General features: G+C 36.2%; 1 protein-coding gene across 4 annotated transcripts in view; it reads left to right on the plus strand.

Moving 5' to 3' along the window:
* The window catches only part of XRN1 (5'-3' exoribonuclease 1), a 120,652-nt gene that overhangs the window by 47,237 nt on the left and 45,762 nt on the right, over positions 1 to 27,653 (plus strand). For all 4 annotated transcript variants that reach the window (XM_007086338.3, XM_007086339.3, XM_042957121.1 and 1 more), the window contains 6 exons: positions 2,672 to 2,803; positions 16,496 to 16,658; positions 20,110 to 20,223; positions 21,938 to 22,036; positions 24,443 to 24,558; positions 25,088 to 25,234. In XM_007086338.3, the coding sequence (XP_007086400.2) occupies positions 2,672 to 2,803; positions 16,496 to 16,658; positions 20,110 to 20,223; positions 21,938 to 22,036; positions 24,443 to 24,558; positions 25,088 to 25,234 (771 nt within the window). The remainder of the gene's footprint in view (positions 1 to 2,671; positions 2,804 to 16,495; positions 16,659 to 20,109; positions 20,224 to 21,937; positions 22,037 to 24,442; positions 24,559 to 25,087; positions 25,235 to 27,653) is intronic.

The following is a 27,653-nucleotide window of genomic DNA, read 5'->3' on the forward strand; positions in this document are numbered from 1 at the left end:
TATCATTGTTTATCTTTATTTCACATAAATTTGATTTGATTGATGTTAGTTTTCATGCATCTAGAACTTTCAAAAGTAACTTTTTTTCAGAGAAAATTTTACATTTTCTGAGTTAAAACATATCCAAAAGATCGTTTTTGTTTTCCTCATACTTAGGTTTAGAATTGTGGAGGCCCAGTCCTTTTTCCCTTAGTTTTCTGCAAACCTACTTCAGTTGTGTTCTGTCATATAATGTTGTTGATGAGAGGTCAATGCCAGTGTGAATTTTTTTCCTCTGTAGGTATCTGCTTTTATTGAGGATATAAGAAATCTTGAGTATTCTTTTAATCCTCAGAATTCAGTTCCCCTACCTTTCTGATATAGTCCAGTTTATCACTTTTTTCTTTTACCTATCATGCTTTTAGTCAGAACTCCTTACCTAGCTCTAGGTCCAAGAGATTTTCTCCTATATTTTCTTCAAAAAGTTTTGCTTACTCGATAATTTTACCTCATCCTTTTACGTTTAAATATATGATCTACTGTGAATTAAGTTTTATATTTGGTATGAGGTTTAGGTCAAAGTTCATATATTTGTCTATGAATGAATGTTCTTTTTTCTTCTTCTTCTTTCATGAAGATAGAAGTGTTCCATTTATATGGAAGCATATGGAAAGTGCCATATACTTTTTATTTTGCTTCCCAGATTTTATTTCAAGTTAGTTAACATACAGTGTAGTATTGGTTTCAGGAGTAGAATTTAATGATTCAGCACTTACATGTAACACCCAGTGCTCATCCCAACAAGTGCCCTCCTTAATGCTCATCACCCATTTAGCCCATTCCCCCTCCTACCCACCTCCCCTCCAGCAGTCCTCAGTTCTTTTTAGTTAACAGTCTCTTATGGTTTGCCTCCCTCTGTTTTTTCATCTTATTTTTTTACTCCTTCTCTTCCCCTACAAAAGGTTTATTTGAACAAATTATAGCTGAGAACTTCCCTAATCTGGGGAAGGAAACAGGCATTCAGGTCCAAGAAGCACAGAGAACTCCCCTTTTCAAAATCAACAAAAACAGGTCATATCAGTAGTGAAACTTGGAAAATACAAAGATAAAGAGAGAATTCTGAAAGCAGCTAGGACAAAAGATCCTTAACCTACAAGTGTAGATACATAAGGTTAGCAGCAGACGTCTCCACAGAAATAGGAATGAAGAGTCAGTTGCTCCAGCACCATTTGTTGAAAAGATGGCCTTCCTTCATTACATTGCCTTTCCACCTTTGTCAAAAATCAGTTGAGTACATTTGTGTGGGTCTGCTTCTCAGTTTTCCATTTTGTTCCATTTATCTGTATGTCTGTTTTTATCCCAGTACCACACTGTCTTATTTCTGTAGCTCTGTAGTAAGTCTGACGTTGGGTAAAAATCTCACAAATTATATATAGGATCTGTATGCTGAAGAAAGCAAAAGTATGCTGATGAAAGAAATCAAAGATTGAAATAAATGGAGATCCATTTGGATCAGAAAACAGAACATAGTAAAGATAACAAATCTCCCCAAATTAATTTATAGGTTTAGAGCAATTCCTATCAAAATCTCTCCCAGATTTTGATAGATACAGAACAGTATATTCTAAAATTTTTATGGAAAGGCAAAGAACAAAAATATCTAAAATAACTGAGAAAAATAAAAATAATACAGAAGGGGGATGCCTGGGTGGCTCAGTCGCTTAAGTGTCTGACTCTTGATTTTAGCTCAAACCATGATCTCACAGTTCATGGGTTTGAGCCCCATGTTGGGCTCTGTGCTGACAGCTCAGAGCCTCCTTGGGATTCTCTCTCCCTCTCTCTATCAAAATAAATAAATAAACATTTTAAAAAATAAAGCAGAAGGAATCACTCTGCTTAAATTATTTTGGAGCAGCTGTAAATGATATTATGTTTTAAATGTCACTTTCCCAAGGTAATATCTAGAAATATGACTGATTTCTGTATGTTGATTTTATATCCTGGGACCTGGCTAAACTAACTTCCTTGCCTCTTTACTTGAAGAGTCCAGGTCAGTTATTTTGTAGAATTCTGAATGTACTTGATTGTCTCTTCATAGTGTCATTTAAGTTGGTCCTCCATCCCATATATTTCCTGTTAACTGATAGTTAAGTATAGTGGTTTGATCAGAATCAAGTTAAGCTTTTTAGTAAAAATACTTTATTGCATTTGAGAGTATTTTTTAATTCTATAAAAATTTATATTTTATAAAGTATTTTTATTTTTATGTTTTTTCATGTTTATTTTTGAGAGAGATCATGAGTTGGGGAGGGGTAGAGAGAGGGAGACACAGAATCCAAAGCAGGTTCTAGGCTCTGAGCTATCCACACAGAGCCTGACACAGCTCAAACTCACGAACTGTGAGATCATGACCTAAGCCGAAATCAGAGACTCAACTGACTGAGCCACCCAAGTGCCTCTGTGTTTAGTCTTTTTTTTAAGAGAAAGAGTAATAATTCTTATATTTTGATTGAAAATTTTTACAAGTCCATGTCCTGAAATTTATATTACAGTTTAAAAAAAGGGAGGCTTGGTTTTTTGCTATTATAACCATGTAGAAACCTTTTCACTTTGAAGACTCATACTACTAGAACACTATATTAAACCACAAATTTGGGGGTAATACATTTTAATTTTATTTTAATCTTTTAAGATTTTACTTGGAAGAACCTCCAGGAACACAGAAGCTTTATTTAGGAAGAACTGCCCCACCATCTAAAGTGGTCCATCTTGGAGACAAAGAACAATCTAACTGGACAAAAGAAGTACAAGGAATTTCAGAATAGTGAGTGTCATAAAATATATTTAATGTTGTAAAAGTAGAATGTGATTTAATGCACTTGTCCTCTGACTTATTTTCTGCTTAACATAGTAATCACTCTGAATACTGACTACATCTTCATTTTATGTTCTAAAGAAAATAATGAGTTCTAGTTTAAAATAATACCTGGTTAGCAGCAGTTACAGCCTTGCCCAGTTTGTCACTAAAATACTTGATGATATACAAAAGAAAAAAAGACAGAATCACATAATACTGGGAATAATAGTTAAGGTTGGCTGAATTTGAGAGTTATTTTTACTAATCATAAGGCCATTGAATTTTTTGGCCATATGTAGTAATGAAAATAGGAAGGAAAATTGTCCTTTTTTCGTCACCCTTACTCCCTGCTCACTCTCCTACCTTTCCTACATCTAAGTCCCATATGCCCTGAATTTAGAAATGCAAGGTCTATACCAACCAAATAACTAAGAAGCTGGCCCTCCTCCATGATCCTACCATAACAGTACTTCCCATTCTTCATCCAAATACTAGAATCCTCTAAACCAAAACAGAATAATAGAGGCTGGCAGTGGCACATGGAATGGTGTTATAAATGTATATCCATCACCCTTCCTATTAAAACTATAATAGCATTCACTGATCAATGGGGAATTTGAGGAGACGCCTCTTACACAATTTTGGAGCTAATAGGCCGTAATATGCTTATTCAAAGATGCATAAACAGGGAAAATGTAAAAAGATTATAAAAAACCATCCCAGTGTCTATGTGCCAAATGTGGAAGCACCCAAATATATAAATCAATTAATCACAAACATAAAGAAACTCATCAATAGTAATACCATAATAGTAGGAGACTTCAACATCCCACCCACAGCAATAGACAGATCATCTAATCAAAAAATCAACAAGGAAACAATGACTTTGAATGACACATTGGATGGACCAGATGGACTTAACAGATATATTCAGAACATTTCATCCTAAAGCAGCAGAGTATACATTCTTCTCCAGTGCACATGGAACATTCTCCAGAATAGACCATGTACTGGGACACAAATCAGCCCTAAGTAAGTTCAAAAAGATTGAGATCATACCATGCATATTTTCAGACCACAATGCTATGAAACTCGAAATCAACCACAAGAAAAAATTTGTAAAGGTAGCAAATACTTGGAGACTGAAGAACATCCTATTAAAGAATGTATGGGCTAACCAAGCAGTTAAAGAAGAAATTAAAAAGTGTATAGAAGTCAATGAAAATGATAGCACCACAACCCAAAACCTCTGGGACACAGCAAAGGCGGTCATAAAAGGAAAGTATATAGCAATCCAGGCCTTCGTAAAGAAGGAAGAAAGATCTCAGATACACAACTTACACCTTAAGGAGCTGGAAAAAGAACAGCAAATAAAACCCAAAACTAGCAGAAGACAGGAAAAAATAAAGATTAGAGCAGAAATTAATGCTATTGAAACCAAAAAAAACAGTAGAACAGATCAATGAAACCAGAAGCTGGTTCTTTGAAAGAATTAACAAAATCGATAAACCACTAGCCAGTTTGATCAAGAAGAAAAAGGAAAGGACCCAAATAAGTAAAATCAAGAATGAAAGAGGAGAAATCACAACCAACGCAACAGAAATAAAAACAATAATAAGAGAATATTATGAGCAATTATATGCCAATAAAATGGGCAGTCTGGAAAAATGGACAAATTCCTAGAAACATATACACTACCAAAACTGAAAGAGAAAGAAATAGAAAATTTGAAAAGACTGATAACCAGTAAGGAAACTGAATTAGTAATAAAAAATCTGCCAAAAAAACGAGAGTCCAGGGCCAGATGGCTTTCCAGGGGAATTCTACCAAACATTTAAGGAAGAGTTAACACCTATTCTCTTGAAGCTGTTCCAAAAAATAGAAATGGAAGGAAAACTTCTAAACTCTTTCTATGAGGCCAGCATTACCTTGATTCCAAAACCAGACAGAGACCCCACTAAAAAGGAGAACTATAGACCAATTTCCCTGATGAACATGGATGCAAAAATCCTCAACAAGATATTAGCCAACCGGATCCAACAATACATTAAAAAAATTATTCACCATGACCAAGTGGGATTTATACCTGTGATGCAGGGCTGGCTCAATATCCACAAAACAATCAGTGTGGTTCATCACACCAATAAAAGAAAGGACAAGAACCATATGATCCTCTCAATAGATGCAGAGAAAGCATTTGACAAAATAGAGTAGCCTTTCTTGATAAAAACCATCAAGAAAGTAGGGATAGAAGGATCATACCTCAAGATGACAAAAAGCCATATATGAGTGACCCAATGCTAGTATCATCCTCATTGGGGAAAAACTGAGAGCTTTCCACCTAAGGTCAGGAACAAGACAGGGATGTCCACTCTCGCCACTGTTACTCAACATAGTATGGGAAGTCTTAGCCTCTGCAATCTGACAACACAAAGAAATAAAAGCCATCCACATCGGCCAGGAGGAGGTCAAACTTTCACTCTTCACAGATGACATGATACTCTATACGGAATACCCACAAGATTCCACCAAAAAACTGCTAGAACTGATTCATGAATTCAGCAAAGTTGCAGGATATAAAATCAATGCACAGAAATTGGTTGCATTCCTATACACCAACACTGAAGCAACACAAAGAGAAATCAAGGAATCGATCCCATATATAGTTGCACAAAAAACCATAAGATACCTAGGAATAAATCTAACCAGAGAGGTGAAAAATCTATACATTGAAAACTATAGAAAGCTTGTGAAAGAAATTGAAGAAGACACAAAGAAATGGAAAAAGATTCCATGCTCCTGGATAGGAAGAACAAGTATTGTTAAAATGTCGATACTACCCAAAGCAATCTACATATTCAACGCAATCCCTATCAAAGTAACACCAGCATTCTTCACAGAGCTAGAATAATCCTAAAATTTGTATGGAACCAGAAAAGACCCCGAATAGCCAAAGCAGTCTTGAAAAAGAAAACCAAAGCAGGAGGCATCACAATCCCAGACTTCAAGCTATACTACAAAGCTGTAATCATCAAGACAGTATGGTACTGGCACAAGAACAGACACTCAGATCAATGGAATAGAATAGAGAACCCAGAAATGGGCCTACAAACGTATGGCCAACTAATCTTTGACAAAGCAGGAAAGAATATCCAATGGAATAAAGACAGTCTCTTCAGCAAGTGATGCTGGGAAAACTGGACGGCGACATGCAGAAGAATGAACATGGACCACTATCTTACACCATACACAAAAATAAACTCAAAGTGGATGAAAGACCTCAATGTAAGACAGGAAGCCATCAAAATCCTTGAGGAGAAAGCAGGCAAAAACCTCTTTGATCTTGGCTGCAGCAAGTTCTTACTCAACACATCTGCGGAGGCAAAGGAAACAAAAGCAAAAATGAACTACTGGGACCTCATCAAAATAAAAAGCTTCTGCACAGCGAAGGAAACAATCAGCAAAACTAAAAGGCAACTGACAGAATGGGAAAAGATATTTGCAAATGACATATCAGATAAAGGGTTAGTATCCAAAATCTACAAAGAACTTATCAAACTCAACACCCAAAACACAAAGAATCCAGTGAGGAAATGGGCAAAAGACATGAATAAACACTTCTCCAAAGAAGACATCCAGATGGCCAAGTGACACATGAGAAAATGCTCAACATCACTCATCATCAGGGAAATACAAATCAAAACCACAATGAGATACCACCTCACACCTGTCAGAATGGCTAACATTAACAACTCAGACAATTAAAGATGTTGGTGAGGATGCAGAGAAAGAGGATCTCTTTTGCATTGTTGGTGGGAATGCAAGCTGGTACAGGCCACTCTGGAAAACAGTATGGACGTTCCTCAAAAAACTAAAACCAGAACTACCCTACGACCCAGCACTTGCACTATTAGGCATTTATCCAAGGGATACAGGTGTGCTGTTTCAAAGGGACACATGCACCCCCATGTTTATAGCAGCACTATCAACAATAGCCAAAGTATGGAAAGAGCCCAAATGTCCATCGATGGATGAATGGAGAAAGAACATGTGGTATATATATACAGTGGAGTGTTACTCGGCAATCAAAAAGAATGAAATCTTGCCATTTGCAACTACGTGGATGGAACTGGAGGGTATTATGCTAAGTGAAATTAGTCAGAGAGAGACAAAAATCATATGACTTCACTCATATGAGGACTTTAAGAGACAAAACAGATGAACATAAGGGAAGGGAAACAAAAATAATATAAAAACAGGGAGGGGGACAAAACAAGAGACTCATAAATATGGAGAACAAACTGAGGGTTGCTGGAGGGGTTGTGGGAGGGGGGATGGGCTAAATGGGTAAAGGGCATTAAGGAATCTACTCCTGAAATTATTGCTTCACTATATACTAATTTGGATGTAAATTTAAAAAATAAAAAATAAAGCTAAATTACAAACAAAACAAAACAAAAACATCCCAGTGTCAAAGAAGGAGATAGCTCTCAGGAGGTAGAGTGTATTTTTGCCTTCTCACAGTAATTAGATACTCCTGTCTTGGTTGATAATATACTGAATTTTGTTTTACAGTGCATAAATCACAATAATAAACTTATTTGTGTGATTACTTTAAGGACTTTTTCCCGAGATATTATGCTAAGGGTAGGGAACATATCTATTTTTTCATTACTATTCTCATTCCTTGACTAATGCACTAGGCAGTCAATAAATGTTAGTTTGAATGAATAGAGATTGCTTTATTCAACTCCTTTGTTTGAAAAGAAAGTCATTCAAAATACTGTAAGAGTTTAGATATTTGTTTATGTACTCAACAATTATTTACTGATACCTACTAGGTATAGAAATTAGGAACTGCAGATACCATAGGGAATAAAATCACAGTCCCTATACTTATGAAACTTACGTCTCGCAGATGAAAGATAGACATTAATGTCTTGTGTAAATTTTTGATAAAACTGCAATTATGATACTTGCTTTGAAGGAGTAGTACTCTGAGACTACATAATAGAGGAGTTTGACCTAGTAAGGAAACATTTGTCTTAGAGAAAACTTTCCTAAGGAAAATATTGATTAAACTAGTATCTGAATGTAGGAGGGTAAGAGTTAGGCAAAGAATGAAAAGGGAGTAGGTTTCAAGATGACGTAAAAGGTACATACAAAGTCCCTGTGCCAGGAGAAAAAGTAGCATATATACCATTAATTATAATGGCCAATGTGGCTGGATTGTTGGAATTAAGAAGGAACCCTAAATGAGGAAGATGAGGCAACAAACAAAAAAGAACGAGGCATTCTGAGAGGTGGGAGAACAGCCAGGAAAGTGTTATATCATGAAAATCAAAGAAAAAAGAGTGTTTCAAGAATAAGCGAGTAAGCCATGTTAGATGTTATAAAGAAAGTAGAGTAAGACCTATTTTTTTTGGTTGTGGGGGAACCTGGGTGGCTCAGTTGGTTAATCATCCGACTTCAGCTCAGGCCATGATCTCACGTTTCCTGAGTTGGAGCCCTGCATCAGGCTGTCTGCTGTCAGCATGGAGCCTACTTCGGATCCTCTGTCTCCCTCACCCTGTGCCCCTTCTCCACTTGTTCTCTCTCTCTCAAAAATAAACAAATAAACTTTTTAAAACTCTTTTTATAAAACTTTTTTTAAAATTTATATTCAAATTAGTTAATGTATAGGGTAGTCTTGGCTTCAGGAGTAGAACCCACTGATTCATCTCTTACATATGACACCCACTGCTCATCCTGAAAAGTGCCCCCTTAATGAAGTAAAAGCTATTTTGATTGAGCAGTGGGGCTGTAAGCCAGACTAGTATGGGTGAGGAATGATTGACAGTAACAGAAATGGAGATATAATAGGAGTAAATAAACACCTCCAAAAACTTTATTTGTGAAGTAAACCAAAAGCTCTTGACCCCTTGTTCTACCTGTTCTTTCCCATATGGATGGACTTGATCTTCTGTGATGGCAGCAAAGAGCAGAAAGAACAATCAAGGCAACAGAGTACTGAAGTTGACGGCAATTGGATGCTGGTTCACACAAGAGAATAATTTTTAGTCCCTGCCAGTTCAGGATCTTTTGTTAACCAAGTAGGGTAGATAAGGCTATGTGGATTCATAGGCCTTTAGGTTTATCTATTCTGGTCACCATTTTCTTAGACTGCTTTTCTTTACTACCATATTCCTCCCTCATATCACCTCACATTTTGTCCCCTCCTCCCAAACATCCCAAAGCCTTCTATAATCTGTCTTCTAAGGTGAAATTCATAAGGCCACTCATACTCTGCTCTTGAGGGTTTACTTCACTTACTTGTAAGTTTGCACGTTATATCAGCATGAAAATCTCATGGCTCTAACGATTAGTAGTAACGTTTATACAGAGTATCCCTAAGACTTATACAACAAGAATATAGAACCTATCATTTATTTCAGTTATAGCTCCATATATCCAAGACATGTTCTCCTAAATTCAGTACATCCCTTTTTTGTGAACATAACACATGAAATACTTCCATGAGTACCAAAATACATGATTTCATTTTTAGAAACTTTCTAAGTACATATGACATGACTGAAACATTTCTGTATTTTTGTGTAACACATGTCCTTTCTAATGAAAACTACCATTAAGACATATCTGAAGAAGGATATAGAATTGAGTGGACTTGGTTTTTGGTTGATTCAGAGAGATAGGATTATGTGTAAAAATAAATGAGAAGAGAGGTGCAATTCAAAAGAAAGAAAACAATATATTTGATGATGGAAAAAGATAGGTTCTTAAAAAGGATAAAAGATAGCTCCTCTATTGTAACAGTGTAGTATACAACTATAGGTTGGTTTGTGTTTGGCATGGGGGCAGATGAGGAGCTCTCATTGGATGCCTACTGTTTTCTTTGTAAAGTAAATGTTGAATTCAACTATTGAGGACAGAGACAGGGGAAGGGAGGTTGGTCTTAAATTTGAGTAAAGTAGAAGAGGTTTGAAAATAGTCCTTGGGGAAAATGGAAGAGTATCAGTTGATCAAAAAAACGTGGTTGAATTATAAGACGATATTGAGGGCCCATTTTGAAGTTCAATGTCATAAATTTGTAATATAACAGTCCACCCTGTCTTTTGGTATTAGAGCTCAGCTGATCAGTAACCGGCTTAGAAAAACCAGCCTTGGATTTTGCCAGATGGATACAATGAAAAGCCAAAGAGGCAAGGAAGTTTAGGATGTTAGTAGGAATATTACTGAAATAGTGGACAATGGAATCTAAGTGGGATAGAAAGAGAAGTGAAGAAAGTAGAAGATTAATAGTTTGAAAGTAGAAGGATCAGTGGATTGGAGATCCCAAATTAAGATAATCATAAACAAAAGTAGTTGAACAAGCAAGTTGGATGGACAAGTTTTTAGACAACAAAATATTGGGATTAATGATTTTGGAGGTGAAACCATTATGGATGATGTCATGACCCAAGTCACAGCTGTGGGAGTAGATGGCTGAACTAGAATGGAAGAGAAGTTTATTGGAGATAGGGAGATTGTGAAACAGTGTCTGTGGTATTGGGGAGATTATTATGTAAACATTGAAGGCACTCTGGATAATGGTAGACATAAGGGTAGAATGGAAGAGTAGGGTAGTTTACTATGAAGGATGTCACAGTGGGAACACCAACCCTCTCTCCTAGTCCATACACAGTATGAAAACAAATAGCTACTACTACTGGAGAGAGATAACAGAGGGAACTGATGATACCTTCAGTTAAAGAGGTACATATTGAGGATATAATGGAGTGGCGAGGATTAGGAATTGGAGAAGGACAGAAGACTGGAAGAAAAGAACAAGGACATTCTTTATGGAATGCTATGGAGAAGATGATGTACTTGGAAGATTTGCAGAAGAGTTCCAAAACCTTGTACCTCAAACAGGCAAGAGATGAATCAACCAAAAAAAAGTGGTGTTACCAAAGGATTGGTGATAAACAACAATTATTAATAAGTTATTAAAAATATAGAACTAATTTTTAAGTACTATCATTTTACATAAGGGAAAGTTAAAAGATAGTTTTGTTGGGGCACCTGGGTGGCTCAGTCGGTTAAGCATCTGACTTCTGCTCAGGTCATGATCTCACAGTTCGTGAGCTTAAGCCCTGCATCAAGCGAACTCAAGCCCTGCTTCGGGTGAGTCCAAGCCCCTTTTCAGTCAGCGTGGAGCCTGTGTGGGATTCTCTCTCTCCCTCTCTCTCTGCCCCTTGCTCAATCACGCCCTCTCTCTCAATAAAAAAAAAAAAAAAAAAAAGATAGTTTTGTTTATAACTTAGAAGAGATATATTAAGTATTTTTAAAAATTTTAATGGCCCACTATCACTTACCTTAACCCTCAGGACCTGAACTAGAGAGACAAGCCCCGAAACATCTGGCTTTGAAAAACAACAGGGCTTGTATCCAGGAGAAACATAGAGCTGTAGGAAATGGAGATTCTCCTCTTTTTTTTTTTTTTAATGTTTATTTATTTTCGAGGGAAGGAAAGAATATGAGTGGGGAGGGACAGAGAGAGAGGGAGACACAGAATTTGAATCAGGCTCCAGGCTCTGAGCTGTCAGCACAGAGGCCAATGTGGGGCTCAAACCCATAAGCTGTGAGATCATGACCTGAGTCGAAGTCAGACGCTTAACCTACCTAGCCACCCAGGTGCTCCTGAGATTCTCCTCTTAAAGAGCTCATACACAGACTCACTTATCCCAGGACCCAGGTAGGGTAAAAGCAGCAGTTTGAAAATCTAGACCTTAGGGGAAGAAAATTCATTTGCTAACAACCTTAAGGTAACTGTTGGGAGGGACAGAGGCCTGTTGGGATTCTCTCTAGGGACTGAGGCATTGAATTGACAGGTGCCATTTTTACATTCTTCCTCTACCCTACTAGTACCAAAGCTAGCAGATGCCATTTTTGTATCTCCCTGTGTAGTAATACTAACACTAATACAATGTTGTATGTCAATTACACTTCAGTTAAAAAACAAAGGGACACGCCTGGGTGGCTCAATTGGTTAAGCCTCCAACTTTGGCTCAGGTCATGATCTCGCGGTTCATGAATTTGAGCCCTACGTCAGGCTCTGCGCTCACAGCTCAGAGCCTGGAGCCTGCTTCAGATTATGTGTCTCCCTCTCTCTCTCTGTGCCCCTCCCTTGCTTGTGTTCTCTCTCTCTCTAAAATAAATAAACACCTAAAAAACATTCTTTAAAAATAAAAAAAATAGGGGTGCCTGGGTGGCTCAGTCGATTGAGTGACCGACTTCGGCTCAGGTCATGATCTCACGGTTTGTGAGTTCGAACCTCGCGTCGGGCTCTCTGCTGCCAGCTCAGAGCCTGGAGCCTGCTTCTGATTCTGTGTCTCCCTCTCTCTCTGACCTTCCCCCACTTATGCTCTGTCTCTCTCTGCCTCAGAAATAAATAAACATTAAAAAAAATTTTTTTTAAAAATAAAAATAATAATAAAAGAAAGAACACAGACTAGGGGTGCCTGGCTTGTTCAATGAGTAGAGCATGCAACTTTTAGATCTCAGGGTTATGAGTTCAAGCCCCACATTGGGATAAAGTTTACTTAAAAATAAAAATTAAAAAAAAAAATTCAGGTGTTAAAAAAATATATATGGACCACAAAACTGACCCAAAAGCAATAAAAGCGTAAAGTAAAAGGAAAATAGAAAGAAAATCTCCCTACCACTTGAAAATTTAAAGATATTGTTCTGAATTACTATTTGGGTTTTTTTTCTAATAGAAAGTTTTTATTGAAGTATATATACATACATAGAAAAGAATATATGCAAATCATAAGTGTATAAACTTGGTAAGTTTTCACATGCATGAACAGAATACAAGTCACAAAATAGAACCAACAGAAAAGTTGCCATAATCCCACAAAGTCCCTTAAACCCTCTTCCAGCCATTAACATTCACTTCTCTCTTCCAAATATAACCCTAGAGATTAGTTTTTCCTATTTTTGAACTTTGTATGAATCACACAGAATGTATTCTTTTTTAACCTGACCTCTTTGGCTCAATACTGTGATTCCCATATTCATCTGTGTTGTTATGTATCGTTTAGTTCGTTCATTTTCACTAATGATTAAATTATGTTGTATGAATATAGGATAATTTATTTCTCCATTCTATTGTAGACAGACAATTGAGTCGTTTCTGGTTTGGGGTTTTTGGTGAATATGCATTACTGTTAGGTACATATCTAAGAGTGGAATTATTGCTTCATAGGATAATGCTTAAGCTCAGCTTTAGTAGATAACACCAAAAAGATTTGTAAAGTGATTATATTGGGGCGCCTGGGTGGCTCATTCAGTTAAGTGTCCAACACTTGATTTCAGCTCAAGTCATGATCTCATGGTTTGTAGGATCAAGCCCCACACGGGGCTCTGTGCTATCAGCGCTGATAGCGCAGAGCCTGCTTGGGTTCTCTCTCTCCCTGCCCCTCCCCTGCTCATGTCTATGCACACACTATCAAAATAAATAAATTTAAAAATAATTTTTTTTTTAAGTGATTGTATTGGGGCACCTGGGTGGCTCAGTCAGTTAAACGCTGACTTCAGCTCCGGTCATGATCTCGCGGTTTGTGAGATCGAGCCCCGCGTCAGGCTCTGTGCTGACAGCTTGGAGCCTGGAGCCTGCTTCGGATTCTGTGTCTCCCTCTCTCTCTTTCCCTTCCCCACTCATGCGCGCTCTCTCTCTCTCTCTCTCTCTCTCTGTCTCTCTGTCTCTCTGTCTCTCAAAAATACAATAAACATTAAAAAAAATAAATAATAAAGTGATTGTATCAATTTACATTCTTCCAGCAATTTATAAGAATATCTTTTATCTGTGCCATCACCAATACTTATTAGTGTCTCTTCCATTTTAGCCATTCTAATACAGTGATATTTCATTTTGGTTTAATTTGCATTTCCTTGATGGCTGTTTCATATTTGCCAGCCATTTGAATGTGCTCTTTTGGGCAATGCTTGATCAGATTTTTTTTTTTTTTGATATGTATTTTATTTTTCAGAGAGAGAGAGAGAGAACACGAATGGGGGAGGGATAGAGAGAGAGAGAGGGACTGAGGATCTGAAGCAGGCTGTGTGCTGACAGCAGATAGCCCAATGGCAGGGCTTGAACTCACAAACTTTGGGATCGTGACCTGACCCAAAGTTGGACGCTTAACCAACTGAGCCACCCAGGTGCCCCCTGTTCAGATATTTTGCCCTTTTTTGTGACTGATTTGATGACCTTTCTCATATTTGTAATTTTTGTTATAAATTTGTGGTATTATTCTCAATTTCAGGGAAAGGCCTTAAACGATTCACTGTTAAATATGATGGTTGCTGTAGAGGCTTTTTTTAATCAATATTCTTTATCCAATTAAGGAAATTTCCTTCTGTTACTAGTTAGTTGAAAGTTTATATCATTAATTGATAGTGATTTTGTCAGGTTTTTTTTCCTGCATCTATCAAAATGATCATATGATTTTTAAAATTGTAATCTGGTGAATTACATTGATTGAATTTTTGTTTAATTTTTTTTAATGTTTATTTTTTAAAAGAGACAACGTGAACCAGGAGAGGGACAGAGAGAGAGTGGGAGGCACAGAATCTGAAGCAGGCTCCAGGCTCTGAGCTGTTGGCACAGAGCCCAAAGTGGGGCTTGAACCCACGGGCTGTGAAATCATGACCTGAGCTGAAGTCGGACTCTTAACTGACTGAGCCACCCAGGCACCCCAGTGTTGATTGAATATAAAATACAAATCGACCCCACGGGGTGCCTGGATGGCTCAGTCGGTTGGGCAACCGATTTCGGCTCAGGTCATGATCTCACAGTTCGTGAGTTCAAGCCCTACATCAGGCTCTGTGCTGACAGCTCAGAGCCTAGAGCCTGTTTCATATTCTGTGTTTCCCTCTCTCTCTGCTTCTCCCCAACTCACACTCTGTCTCTGTCTCTCTCTCAAAAATAAACATTAAAAAAATAAATAAAAAAAATACAAATCTACCCCTCAATTCGTGGAGTAAATCCCCTTAGACTATGATGTATTATCTGTTTTATATGTAACTGGATTCAATTTGTTACATTATGTTTAGGATTTTTGCATTTACTTTCATGAGAGAGATAGGTAGATAATTTTCCTTTCTTGTGATATACTTGTCCTATTGGTAGCAAGATTACTGGCTAAATAACTTTTAAGTGAAGTAGTAGGAAAAAAAATCCCACTGAATTTTTAGAAAATGGTAGTAGAATGCTACATTTCAAAAATTTGTTGGAAAACTTTTTTCAGATGGCGTGGCTTATTTCAGACCAGCCCTACCACCATTGAGAAGTGTAAGCTGCTATGAAAAAAACATATATACAATAATGTTATCCAACTATATACTATTTATACTTATAATATATATCATATGATATATATATTTATATAAAAACACAAATATAAAAATTTAAATTATGATACTGTGAACTCAGTATATGGCCTGAATAGTAATATAGGCATACTAAAAATTGAATCTGTGAGCTAAAAGATAAAGCTGAGGGATTTCTTCAACATACAGTACAAAAGCATGAAGAGATGAAAAAATATATAGTCAGAATTGCTTTTTTTTTTTTAATATTTTTCTAATAGGAGTTCTAGAAATAGGAAATGGAAAGGAGATAGGAAAATATCCTTGGATGGAGAATGATTGTATCATCAGATCAGAGGTCAGCAAATTTTTTCTGTAAAGGCCAGAGAGTAAATATTTTAGGCTTTGTAGACCTTACAGCGTTTGTCACAACTACTCACCTATGCTGTTGTAACACAAAAGCTATCATAGACAGTAAATAAATGGATGACTATGTTTCAGTAAAATTTTACTTACAAGAACTGGAGGCAGTCTGGATTTGGCTCATGACTATAGTTTGCCAACCTCTACTTTAGATTGAAAAAGCCCACTGAATGCCCCTGTCAACCTCCTTCTCTCTTTCTAGATCCACCTGTCCTGGTAAATGGAACACATATAGCATGTGGCCTTTTGTGTCTAACTTCTTACACTCAGCATATTTTTAAAATTTGTAGCATGTATCAGTACTTCTTTCTTTTTATGGCCAGATATTTTGTTGTATGGATATACCACCTTTTGCTAGTCATCTGTTGGAGGACATTTGGATTCTTGCTACATTTTTGCTATAGTGAGTAATGCTGCTATGCATTCATTTATAAATATTTAATTGAGTATCTTTCCAGTCCTTCGTGTATTTACCTAGAAATGGAATTGCTAGACTTTTTAAAGAACTGTCAAACTGTTTCACAGTGGCTGTACCATTTTACATTCCCACAGCAATGTGCATGTGTTCCACTTTCTCCATATCCTTTCCAACACTTGCTGTTTTCACTTTTTTTTTCTTATCCCCTTCTAGTGATTATGAAATACAAGAATTTCTTACACATCTTAATTGAGTTCTTATTTAATCAGACAGCTATTGGGAGAGGTATCCGTAGACTAAAAAAATTAATGCAAAAAATCTTAAGTTAGGTACTCAGAACTGCTAGCATATTTATTTAAAAAATTTTTAAGCACTTGATAATGAGTTAGTAGTTTTACTAACATCCTAGAATACATACACAATCATTCATATCTACATTTCTTTTTCATACTTTCTTTTAGCTACCTAAGAAGAAAAGGAATAATAATAAATGAAACATCTGCAGTTGTGTATGTTCAGTTACTCACAGGTCGTAAATACCAAATAAATCAAAATGGTGAAGTTCGTCTTGAGAAACAGTGGTCAAAACAAGTTCTTCCTTTTGTTTATCAAACTATTGTCAAGGTAAGTCTCCATCAGTTCTCAACTGTATCTTAATGTACATTATTTCACACTGTATAAAGAAAAGAGTGTATCATATTAATATTTATTTGTAAATAGATTAATGCAGCAGTGTAAAGTAGAAATTTTTTTTTAATATTTGAATTTTATGTTAATCCGAGTTAGTTAACATATAGTGTAATAATGATTTCAGGAGTAGAATTTAGTGATTCATCACTTACATGTAATACCTAGTGCTCATCCCAACAGGTGCCCTCCATAATGCCCATTCCCCCACCCTAAACCCCTCCAGAAACTCTCATTTCATTTTCTGTATTTAAGAGTCTCTTATTGTTTGCCTCCCTCTCTTTTTATCTTATTTTTCTTTCTCTTCCCCTATGTTCATATGTTTTGTTTCTTAAATTCCACATATGAGTGAAATAATATATTTGTCTTTCTCTTCTTTGTGACTTGTTAGCATAATACCCTCTAGTTCCATCCACATTGTTGCAAATGGCAAGATTTCATTCTTTGTGATCACTCAGTAATATTCCATTGTATATATATATACCACATCTTCTTTATCCATTCCTCAGTTGATGGACATTTGGGCTCTTTCCATTATTTGGCTATTGTTGATAGTGCTGCTATAAACATTGGGGTGCCTGTGCCACTTTAAATCAACATTTTTGTATCCTTTGTATAAATACCTAGTGCAATTGCTAGGTCATAGGGTAGTTTTGTTTTTAATTTTTTTGAGGAACCTCCATACTGGAAAACAGTATGGAGATTATTATTTAATATAATTTGAAAAAAACTATAGTTTTTTTACTTAGGTATAATTGACATGTAACATTATATTGGCTTCAGGTGTACTATAGGATTGAATATATGTATACATTGCCAAATGATCACCAATATAAGTCTAGTTACCATCTGTCATTATAAAGTTTTTGTTATAAAGTTACAAAAATTTTTTCTCATGAGAACTTTTAAGATGTACTATTTTAGCAACTTTCAAGTTTTGCAGTGCATTATTATTGACATAGTCACTATGCTGTACTTTACATCACTATGATTTATTTATTTTATAACTCTTAGTTTTTAACTTATAAACCCCTTTACCCATTTCACCCATCCCCCTAAAACCCCTTCCCTCTGGCAGCCACCAGTTGTTTCTCTGTATCTGTTAGTTGTGTTGCATTTTGGGTTTTTTTGTTTGTTTGTTTGTTTTTTGTTTTTTTGTTTTGTTTCTTTCATATATCTGCACAAGTTTATTGGTTGAATAGATATTTCTGGAGTGTCCATTATGTGGCAGATACAATACTGTCTGCTTCAGGGGCGCCTGGGTGGCGCAGTCGGTTAAGCGTCCGACTTCAGCCAGGTCACGATCTCGCGGTCCGTGAGTTCGAGCCCAGCGTCAGGCTCTGGGCTGATGGCTCGGAGCCTGGAGCCTGTTTCCGATTCTGTGTCTCCCTCTCTCTCTGACCCTCCCCCGTTCATGCTCTGTCTCTCTCTGTCCCAAAAATAAATAAAAAACGTTGAAAAAAAAAAATTTAAAAAAAAAAAAAAAAAAAAAATACTGTCTGCTTCAAATACAAAGATAAACAGCATCTAGTCCCCTCCTGTAAGTTAAGGTTCCTCAGTGCCATGACTTTTGACTTTTTGGGCCAATACTTCTTTGGGGGTTTTTTTTGTTGTTGTTGTTGTTTTTTTAATATGAAATTTATTGTCAAATTGGTTTCCATACAACACCCAGTACTCATCCCAACAGGTGCCCTCCTCAATGCCCATCAACCACTTTCCCCTCCCTCCCACCCCCCATCAACCCTCAGTTTATTCTCAGTTTTTGTTTTGTTTTTTAGAGTCCATATTAAGTGAAGTCATATTGTACTTGTCTTTCTCTGACTTCTTTCATCTTGCATAATACCCTCATGGTCCATCCATGTTGTTGCAAATAGCAAGACTTTCATTCTTTTTTATGGCTGAGTAGTATTCCTGTATGTGTGTGTGTGTGTGTGTATGTGTAGAGAAAGACCACATATATACATGGGGGTGGGGTGTGCCTTCCAGCTTTAGCAGGGCTGTAAGGCATACCTGCCAGTGCTTCTGTTCCCAGAAAAAGTCCCAACAGGCCCCTGCCCCTCTTGCAGACACTTTAAGGTTAGCAGATGAATCATTTCCCATATGGTCTAGGTGCTTTCAAATTGCCATTTTGACCGTGGGTCTCAGGGCAAGTAGATCTGCACACAAGCCTTTTAAAAGCAGAATCTCATTTCCCTATAGCCCTTTGAGTCTCCCGTACATAAGCCACATTGGTTTGCAAGCCAGACATTTTGGGGGCCTATTTCTCTAGTGTAGTTCCCAAGAGTTGGGGTACCTCCTCAGGAAGATAGGGCACCTCCTCAGGAAGAAGCTCCATATTTGTGAGATCACTCCTGATTGTGGGTCTCCACATCAGGGCTGGGGTTTTTGGCAACAGTATGTCTCTGCCTCTCGTATCCTTATTGATGTGTACATTTTATCTTTTGTTGTGGAGGAGCTGGGCTAGTTTTCAGGTCTTTCTCAGAGGGAACTAATTGTTCTAGATGTAGCTGAAGATTTGCTCTGTCCATAGGAGGAGATGAGTTCAGGATCTTCCTATGCTGCCATCTTGAACCGCCTCAAAAACTATAGTCTTTATAGGATTATTTTATGCTCAGTCACTCATTCTGTGTATGATTAAGGAGCTTGTCTTATTTATTTACATATTTATTTATTTATTAAACTTCATCTCTAATGAAAAATCCTAGCATTAGCTTAACACAGTTTTAAATTAAAAAAATTTTTATTCTCCAAAAAGTGTTTGCCTCAAATAAATTAATGGGGGGAAAAAGGGCATTTGGTTTTGTGTTTGTAATCTTGGTGTGATAAGACAAAAAAATTTTTTTTAAGTTTTGTTTATTTTGAGAGAGAGAGAGTGGAGAAGGGGCAGAGAGAAAGGGAGAGAGAGAATCAGAAGCAGGTTCTGCCCACTCAGCACACAAGCTGAAGTGGGGCTTGAACTCACGAACTCATGAGATCATGACTTGAGTCGTAACCAAGAGTTAGACACTTAACTGACTGAGCCACCCAGGCGCCCTGAGACAAAAATTTTTTAAAGCATGTATTGATACTGTAATCTTGCAAAACAGTTTCTTAGGAAAGATTTTATCACCTTTCTGTGCCTTACTTTCCTCAGGTATAAAGTGAGGCTAAATAATCTGTGCTACAGAGTGTTGTCTTGAAAATGAAATGAACTAATAAATGTGTGAAATACCTAGAAGAGTGGCATATAAAGTCAATACATTTTAGTTACTAGTACTGTTACATAGAAAATCTTTACATTTCACATTTGCAGACAGCGTAGTTCTAACTCCACAGGAAGAAAAATTTGATGTGCAATCCATAGAAATTTTGATTATAATAATTTACTTTTATATTTCATTCTACATAGGACATCCGAGCTTTTGACTCCCGTTTCTCCAGTATCAAAACATTGGATGACTTGTTTCCTCTTAGAAGTATGGTCTTTATGCTGGGAACCCCCTATTATGGCTGCACTGGAGAAGTTAGTTTCTGTTCTTGTTACTAATTACATTTCTTTCTTGTTTCAAGTTAGTAGAGTTATTTAACTCTCTTCATTTAAGTATAAAATAAAATGTAATACTGAAGGAGGGAAAAATAATTCATTTGTCTAACTTAGGAACACAGCATTTGGCTTTATATCTTTAGTCTTGAGCAGGTTGTGGTCAGGAGGCAGGGAAAAAAGAATTCAAATCCTAATCTTACAGAGCAGGTTTGTTTATTGTGGTGGTATGGAAAAAGCAATTCTGAAATTATTGTAGATGTATTATTGGGTTGATGAACTTGTAAATGTGTTGATGTTTGAGGAACTCCAGTTCTCACATGGAAAAAGATATATGCATATATGAAATGGAAGAATGCAAGAAAGAATCTATGGGGACAGATTAAACTTGGAGGTATTGATGTGAACTCATGATTTTTAAAATATGTGTGTATCATATGTATATAGGCACATGTATATGGATATATATGTATATATACATACATACATACATACATACATACATACATACATATATTTTCTAGCTCTGTTTGCTTAAAAGGATTACAAAGCAAAGACACCCTGGTAACAGTAAACATACATAATCTCCAGGTTTTGACTTCTAATAACATACCCCACCAAAAGCTTTTCAGAGAAATGGCCCATTACAGGGCTAGGTCAGGTTAGGTACAAGATGAGCCTGGAAACACTTGTTAGGCCAGAAAGTAAGGAAGTGCTCAAATGACTAATGAGAGCATATTACATAAACACAGGAACCAGATTCAAGGGACTCCTACTGGCCAAATCTAGGACAGTTTGAATACTGAAATAATAAGTTGGGAAAATAGGAATTAATGATTCCACAGCAGTATTAAATAGGGAATGGAAGGGCTCTTGATTATAGTATCATGTCAAGAATAAACGTGGAGAGAGTGCTAAAGTTGGAAAACTATCTTTTTATAAGCATTGTGATAAATATTAAATGTGGCAACAATCATCATTGGAAACTAAATCTAGGGGGAATTTGTTATCTGAGTGTAGGATACTTTCTAAGACCATGAAAATATTTCCATGAAAAATTTTCATGGTCTTAGAAAATATCTTCCCACGGACAGTTAATTAGTTGCAAGTGGAAGAAAAAAAACTATAATTGGACAGTGAAGAAATTGAGCAGTATCTTTGGTATGATCAAAGTTAATAAATATCACAGTGAGAGACAGATGAACATCATGTACATCATAAAATATCCTTCTTAGGAAATATACGCCAAAATATTAAGGGGTAACAGACATGATATGTATAATATACCTTCAAAAAGTTCAGAAAAATAATTATGTGTATGTAACTGTACACAGAGCACAAATGTTAAAACAGATGTTTAAACAAATGTTAACATTAGGTGAATCTAGGTAAATGTTTTACAAGTGATCTTTGACCTGGTTTTTTTGCAACTTTTTGGTAGTTTAAAGTTATTTGCAAATAAAAAGGTTAATTTAAAGACAAAAAAAGACTAACAGCTATTAAAGCAAGGTACAATGACTCAAATTTACAATATAATCACATTCATTTATAAATTCTAAGAGAATCTCCCATAGCCACCTTTACTGTTTTACTGTATTTCAGAAATAATAAACCCTTCAAATAAGTAGAAAAGTAAGTACATAAAATATAGTGAAAGAGACTATAAAACATATTGTGATTTTTTTTTTCCTCCAAGGTTCAGGATTCGGGAGATGTGATTACAGAAGGTAGGATTCGTGTGGTTTTCAGCATTCCATGTGAACCCAATCTTGATGCTTTAATACAGAACCAGCATGTGAGTACTATAGTCCATATTGTTTAATTTAGAACTGATGAACTTTGAAAGTGTTAGAAGCATATTTTTTACCACCTTCTTTGAATGTATTATAAATATTTTATTTAATAGTGATTAAATTCCCTCACAGTTGCATCTAGGATTATTTAAAAATAAGTGTGGAATGTATGCTCGAACTTCATGCAAATCTTTGGGGGGGGGGGATCACTGACATCCCATTATTGATCTATAACAGTTATTAGGGGTTATCGTGTTCAAGCTTAGAAGGGGCACATTTTTTACCATACCCTTTGGGAATAGACTTAGATTTTTTTTTTAACTTTTCATAATTAATCAAAGCCTACATTTTTTAGTTACAAGTGACAAATGGCCTTACTGCAGTCACAGGAGAAAATTGGGGAAACTGCATTTAAATTCACAGCCCTTTTTTCAGGACCTTTTTCTCCAGAGATGTTCACTGGGCTCCTTTTAGTTTTCCCTGCTACAATGGGAGGAGGATCCTGATATCTGTCATATATATTCTTATTGATTCATTGGATAATTAACTTAACTGAAATTAATTCACAGTCAGCTATTGCTACTTACACTTTTATTTTTCTCTAATAGTAAATTCTAAAGCTTTATATCCTATAAAATGAATTCAAGGCATTGGGCATCAGCATACACTTGAGAAAACATTACGGAAGGCAAATAAGTCTGTTTTGGAGAAAGAATTCAGAAAGCACAGTCAGGAAACCAGGAGAGTGGCCCATTTGATAAAAATGCTGGAGGTCTCTATTCTGGGAGTTAGTAGAAGAACATCTATTTTCCTCCATCCCTAGCTTTTTCTAGATATGAATGAGCCTGTCCACTTCTAGTATACAGTGTTGCTAGGCATGCCTTCTCTATCCACTGTGCTCTCTTTCTCTTTACATACCTTTTTCAACTTTTACTCAAGCCTTCTTCTTCTCTACTCCAATGTTCTCTCCTTTTTTAAAATTTTAATGTTTGTTTATTTTGAGAGAGAGAGCGAGAAAAAGCAGGGAAGGGTCAGAGGGAGAGGCAGAGAGAGAATCCCAAGCAGGCTCCACACTGTCAGCACAGAGTCCAGTGTGGGGCTCAATCCCACGAACTGTGAGATCATGACGTGAGCCGAACCAAGAGTCAGATGCTTAACCAACTGAGCCACCCAGGCCCCCCTTTGCTTTTTATTTTACATTTTCTAGAATATTTGTGATGATCTTCATCAATGTTAATTGTACCATAACTGAATATTTCTCAAAAGGACTACTATTGGTATTTTAGATGAGACAACTATGTGTAAAATAGGACTCCTGTATATGACAGCACAGTTGACATTTTTGACCCTTAGACAGTAAGTGCTAGTAGCCTGTGCCAATTACTATAACTGAATGCCCCTATATATTTCCAAATACTTATTAGAAAAATTAAGTGATATTACCTGTGATAGAGAACTACTACCTTAACTCTTCCTGTCTATTTTAGAAAGCATACTTGATTCATCTGTATTATTTCTAAACCTAATAATGCACTTGATGGAGAAACTATATTGTGTTCTTTACCAGCATATTAACATATTTTAATAATTTATATATTTCATGCAACTAAAAAATGTATCCATTTGGGGACTATTATAGACATATAAAATGTGAATAAAATTCATATAAATATAGAATGTGAAATCCACATAAAATATGTGTTATTATTATGTATGTTAGGATTAAATGGTAGCTTAGGAACTAGATTTGTAATTGCTTCCTGGTTAAAAAGTATATGATCTAATACTTTTTTTTAAATTTGATAATCTTTATAGTTTCTTAAGTGCACAAATTAAGGTTACATTTCATTGACTGTATTAGCTATAAATCTATACATACTTCTTACTTTTATATGATAGTAAGTATTAGAGGAAGTGAATATCACTTATGTCCATATATGAAGGATATTTTAAATTTGCTCAGTAGCAACACTTTTGATGACATACTCATGTTTTAATTCAGTGTAATAATCATCAAGGCTTCATTATGTCCCAGGTATTTTACTAGGCCCTAATTGGAATATGAAAATTAATGTTTAAGAAATAGTTCCTGCCTACAGAATTTGCAGTAGAGTCTATTTACAGTAGAGTTTATTTCTTGAGACAGTTTCACAAATTGTATATTTCCTCCCCCTTTCATTCATCCTTGGGAATTCTGTCCTTTAAGGAGAGAGAGGAGCAGAAAAATTCTGCCTACAGATCCTTTCAAAAAAAAAAAAGGGAAATGGATCACTTACTTTTGAGAATCCTTATATTGCCACATTCCAATGGTTAGTGATGTCTTGATTATCTCCAGATTTTTAAGGTAAAGAAATAACATTTGATGCTTTGTGTTTCCATAATTGACCTTTTTGTTTTTATATTTAAAGAAATATTCTATAAAGTACAACCCAGGATATGTGTTGGCCAGTCGTCTTGGAGTGAGTGGATACCTTGTTTCAAGGTTTACAGGAAGTATTTTTATTGGAAGAGGATCTAGGAGAAAGTAAGTTTATGTTAGAGAAATTTACTTAAAGTGGCAGAAAAAAACTAAATGATAAAGATAAACTGGTTATGTTAGTATTTATTTTCTTTTATTAATTGCTCTGAATTTTCTTTAAAAATTATGCATAAATTCCTCTGATGGTGATCTTTCATCTAAATGGCACATGTTGTAGGTGTTTGGAAAGACAGTTCTTATTTTTAGCAGCTAACAAATTGAACCTTGAAAAAAGGTATCAGAAGGTGTGTGTGAATCTCAATAATATATTTCCCTGCATTTTCTTATTTCATTCTCTTCTCTAATTACATAATCTATTTATATGCTTTGTTACCTTGGGTTTTGAAGCCTTTCCTCTAGTTTTTCAATTACTGCTTTGGAAATAACCATGAAAACTATAGAAGAACAATCAAAACTAAGTATTTCTAAGAATTGAAAGCTAAACGTATTCTTTGAACAAAATTTAAAATGTGCGTGTGTGTGTGTGTGTGTGTGTGTGTGTGTGTGTGTGTGTGTATGTGTGGTTTACATTCAGCCCTCATGGAGACCATAAAGCAAATGTGGGTTTGAATCTCAAATTCAACAAAAAAAATGAGGAGGTACCTGGATACACTAAGAAAGTTGGAAGTGAATGGATGTATTCATCTGCAGCAGAACAACTTCTTGCAGAGTACTTAGAGAGGTAAGTGCCTAATAAGGTCCTATTAGGCATCCAAAGATGTGGGAATGTCATAACTATTTTGCCTTTCTGATATTAATTTTAGACTAAAAATATTTCCTTTGGTATGATGGGACATGTATTACATGTAAACCTAATTTTATATCATGGAGCACCATAGCTATTAGCTAAAAAATACTGTACTTATTTATTTAAAATGAAAAAGAATGATGATAATTGGCCTCCTTTTATTTTTATTTTTCTATTTTTAAAGATTTTTTTTTTTTTTAAGTAATCTCTACACCCAATGTGGGCCTGAAACCTACAACACCAAAATCAGGAGTTGTATGGTCCACCAACTGAGCCAGCAAGGCACCCCTTGGCCTCCTTTTAATTAAAATTTTCCTCAATTTGCTATCATAAATAATTCACTACTTTGTATGTTTGTGTTAGTAATAAGAAGATTGGTATGGGTGAACAAAACAGCTCTTCACGCAGTAGATTTTCCTGAGTCTTAAAACTCCAGCTGGATAATAGATTACTGTCCTAAAATTATAGAATTTTATGCTGAAATGGTCTAAGAAATCAGTAAATCTCAGCTCCTCATGATAAAAATGACAAAACTGTATACCAAGGTTACTTGAATTACTCAGTCACAAAGATTTGGAGGAAATACCTTTACTTCTGATTCCTAATTGAATGTTCTTTCCATTGTTCCACCAGTTTCTAACCTTGTATTTAGGATCCTCTTACTAGTTTACTAGGGCTGCCGTAACTAAGTACCACAAACTAGGAGGCTTAAAACAACAGAAATTTATTGTCTCACATTTCTGAAGACCAGAAGTCCAAAATCAAGGTGTTTGGTAGGGCCGTGCTTCCTCTGAAGATGCTAGGAAAGGAACCATTCAATGCCTCTCTGCTAGCTTCTTGTGGCCTCACACATTTGATCTTAACTTGTAGATGTGTTACTCCCGTCCTCCATCTTCACATGTGTTTTCCCAGTACGTCTTCACGCCATCTTTCCTCTGTGCACGTCTGTCTCTGTGACCATATTCCCGTTTTCATAAAGACATGGTCATGTTGGATTGGAGCCCACCCTAAAGACCTCATTTTTATTTTATAACCTCTATAAAAACCCTGTTTTCAATTGAAGTCACATTCTGAAGGTAGTAGGAGTGGTACTGGAATCTTTTTGGGGGAGGGAACACAATTCAATCTCATATTGCCATCTGAAAATGTAATTATTTCTTCTGTTCACTTCTGTATTTCTTTAAAGCATTGTATATACCCTACTTTTCATGATTTTCAACTTAACATATGCCTTGAGTTCCTACCATGAAAGATGAAACTTTAGCTCTCTTTTACTACCTCCCCTTTCTATTTCCTGACCTCCCTACACACATGTATATTTATTTCCCCTTTCATTATAGTTTAATAAATCTGTATTTATGGTTTACCTGATTAAGGTGATGTAAATGGTCACAGCTGGACCTTGTAGAGTTTTATGGTTGCATTCCCTTGTACACATTTTTGATTTCCACATCTTGTTTAATCATTTGCTTATTGTCTGTGTTCTTATAACTAATTCGGCCCTAAACTGTGTGTCATAATTGGAAAACTTGATATGGTCAGACAGATCAGGAGATCTCTTGGTTCCATTTTCTTTTTGTAGACTTCCTCCTAAAACCTTCTGTCTTCCTGCCTCAACGTAAACTAATTGCTTTCTAGGGCTATCACACAGCTCTTGTTCTAGACTTTCTCTTTACTGCCATTCTAGGAATTTCCCTCACCATTCTTCTATGTAGGATTCCTTTATTTCCTGGCTTTCATATCTTACTTTTTTCTGGTTTGTCTCCATTTTGATGGAGCACTTACTCCAGCAGCTTCCTGAGAAAGCTTGCATGTCTGAAAATGTCTTTATTCTTCCCTGAGAAGACTTGATTAATAGCTGGCCTGGGTGTAGAATCCTAGTTGAGAGATTATTTTCCCTCAGAATTTGAAAAGCTCTTGTTTCCTTTGCTGGTGAGAAGTCCTGTGCCATTCTGATTCTGAATCTTTGTGTGTGATCTATTTTCAGTTTCTGAAATCTTTTTTGCATCTTCCCTTTACCAGTGCTGTTTTAATAATGTGATGATGTGTTGGGGCACCTGATGGGCTCAGTCAGTTGAGCCCCTGACTCTTGATTTCAGCTCAGGTCATGATCTCACAGTTCATGAGTTTGAACCCTGCATCAGAGTCTGCACTGTCAACGTGGAGCCTCCTTGGGATTCTCTCTCCTTCTCTCTCTCCCCCTCCCCCACATGTACACGTGCTCTCTCTCTCTGTCTCAAAATAAGTAAGTCAACGTGAAAAAAACCTTCTCTAATGTGATGAAGTGTGCCTTGGTATGTATCTTCTTTCTTTTCTCTGTTCAGTCCTTTCAGACTTGAAACCGATGCCCTTC

This window comes from Panthera tigris, chromosome C2 (assembly GCF_018350195.1).
Source record: "Panthera tigris isolate Pti1 chromosome C2, P.tigris_Pti1_mat1.1, whole genome shotgun sequence".
NCBI classification, from domain to species: Eukaryota; Metazoa; Chordata; class Mammalia; order Carnivora; family Felidae; genus Panthera; species Panthera tigris.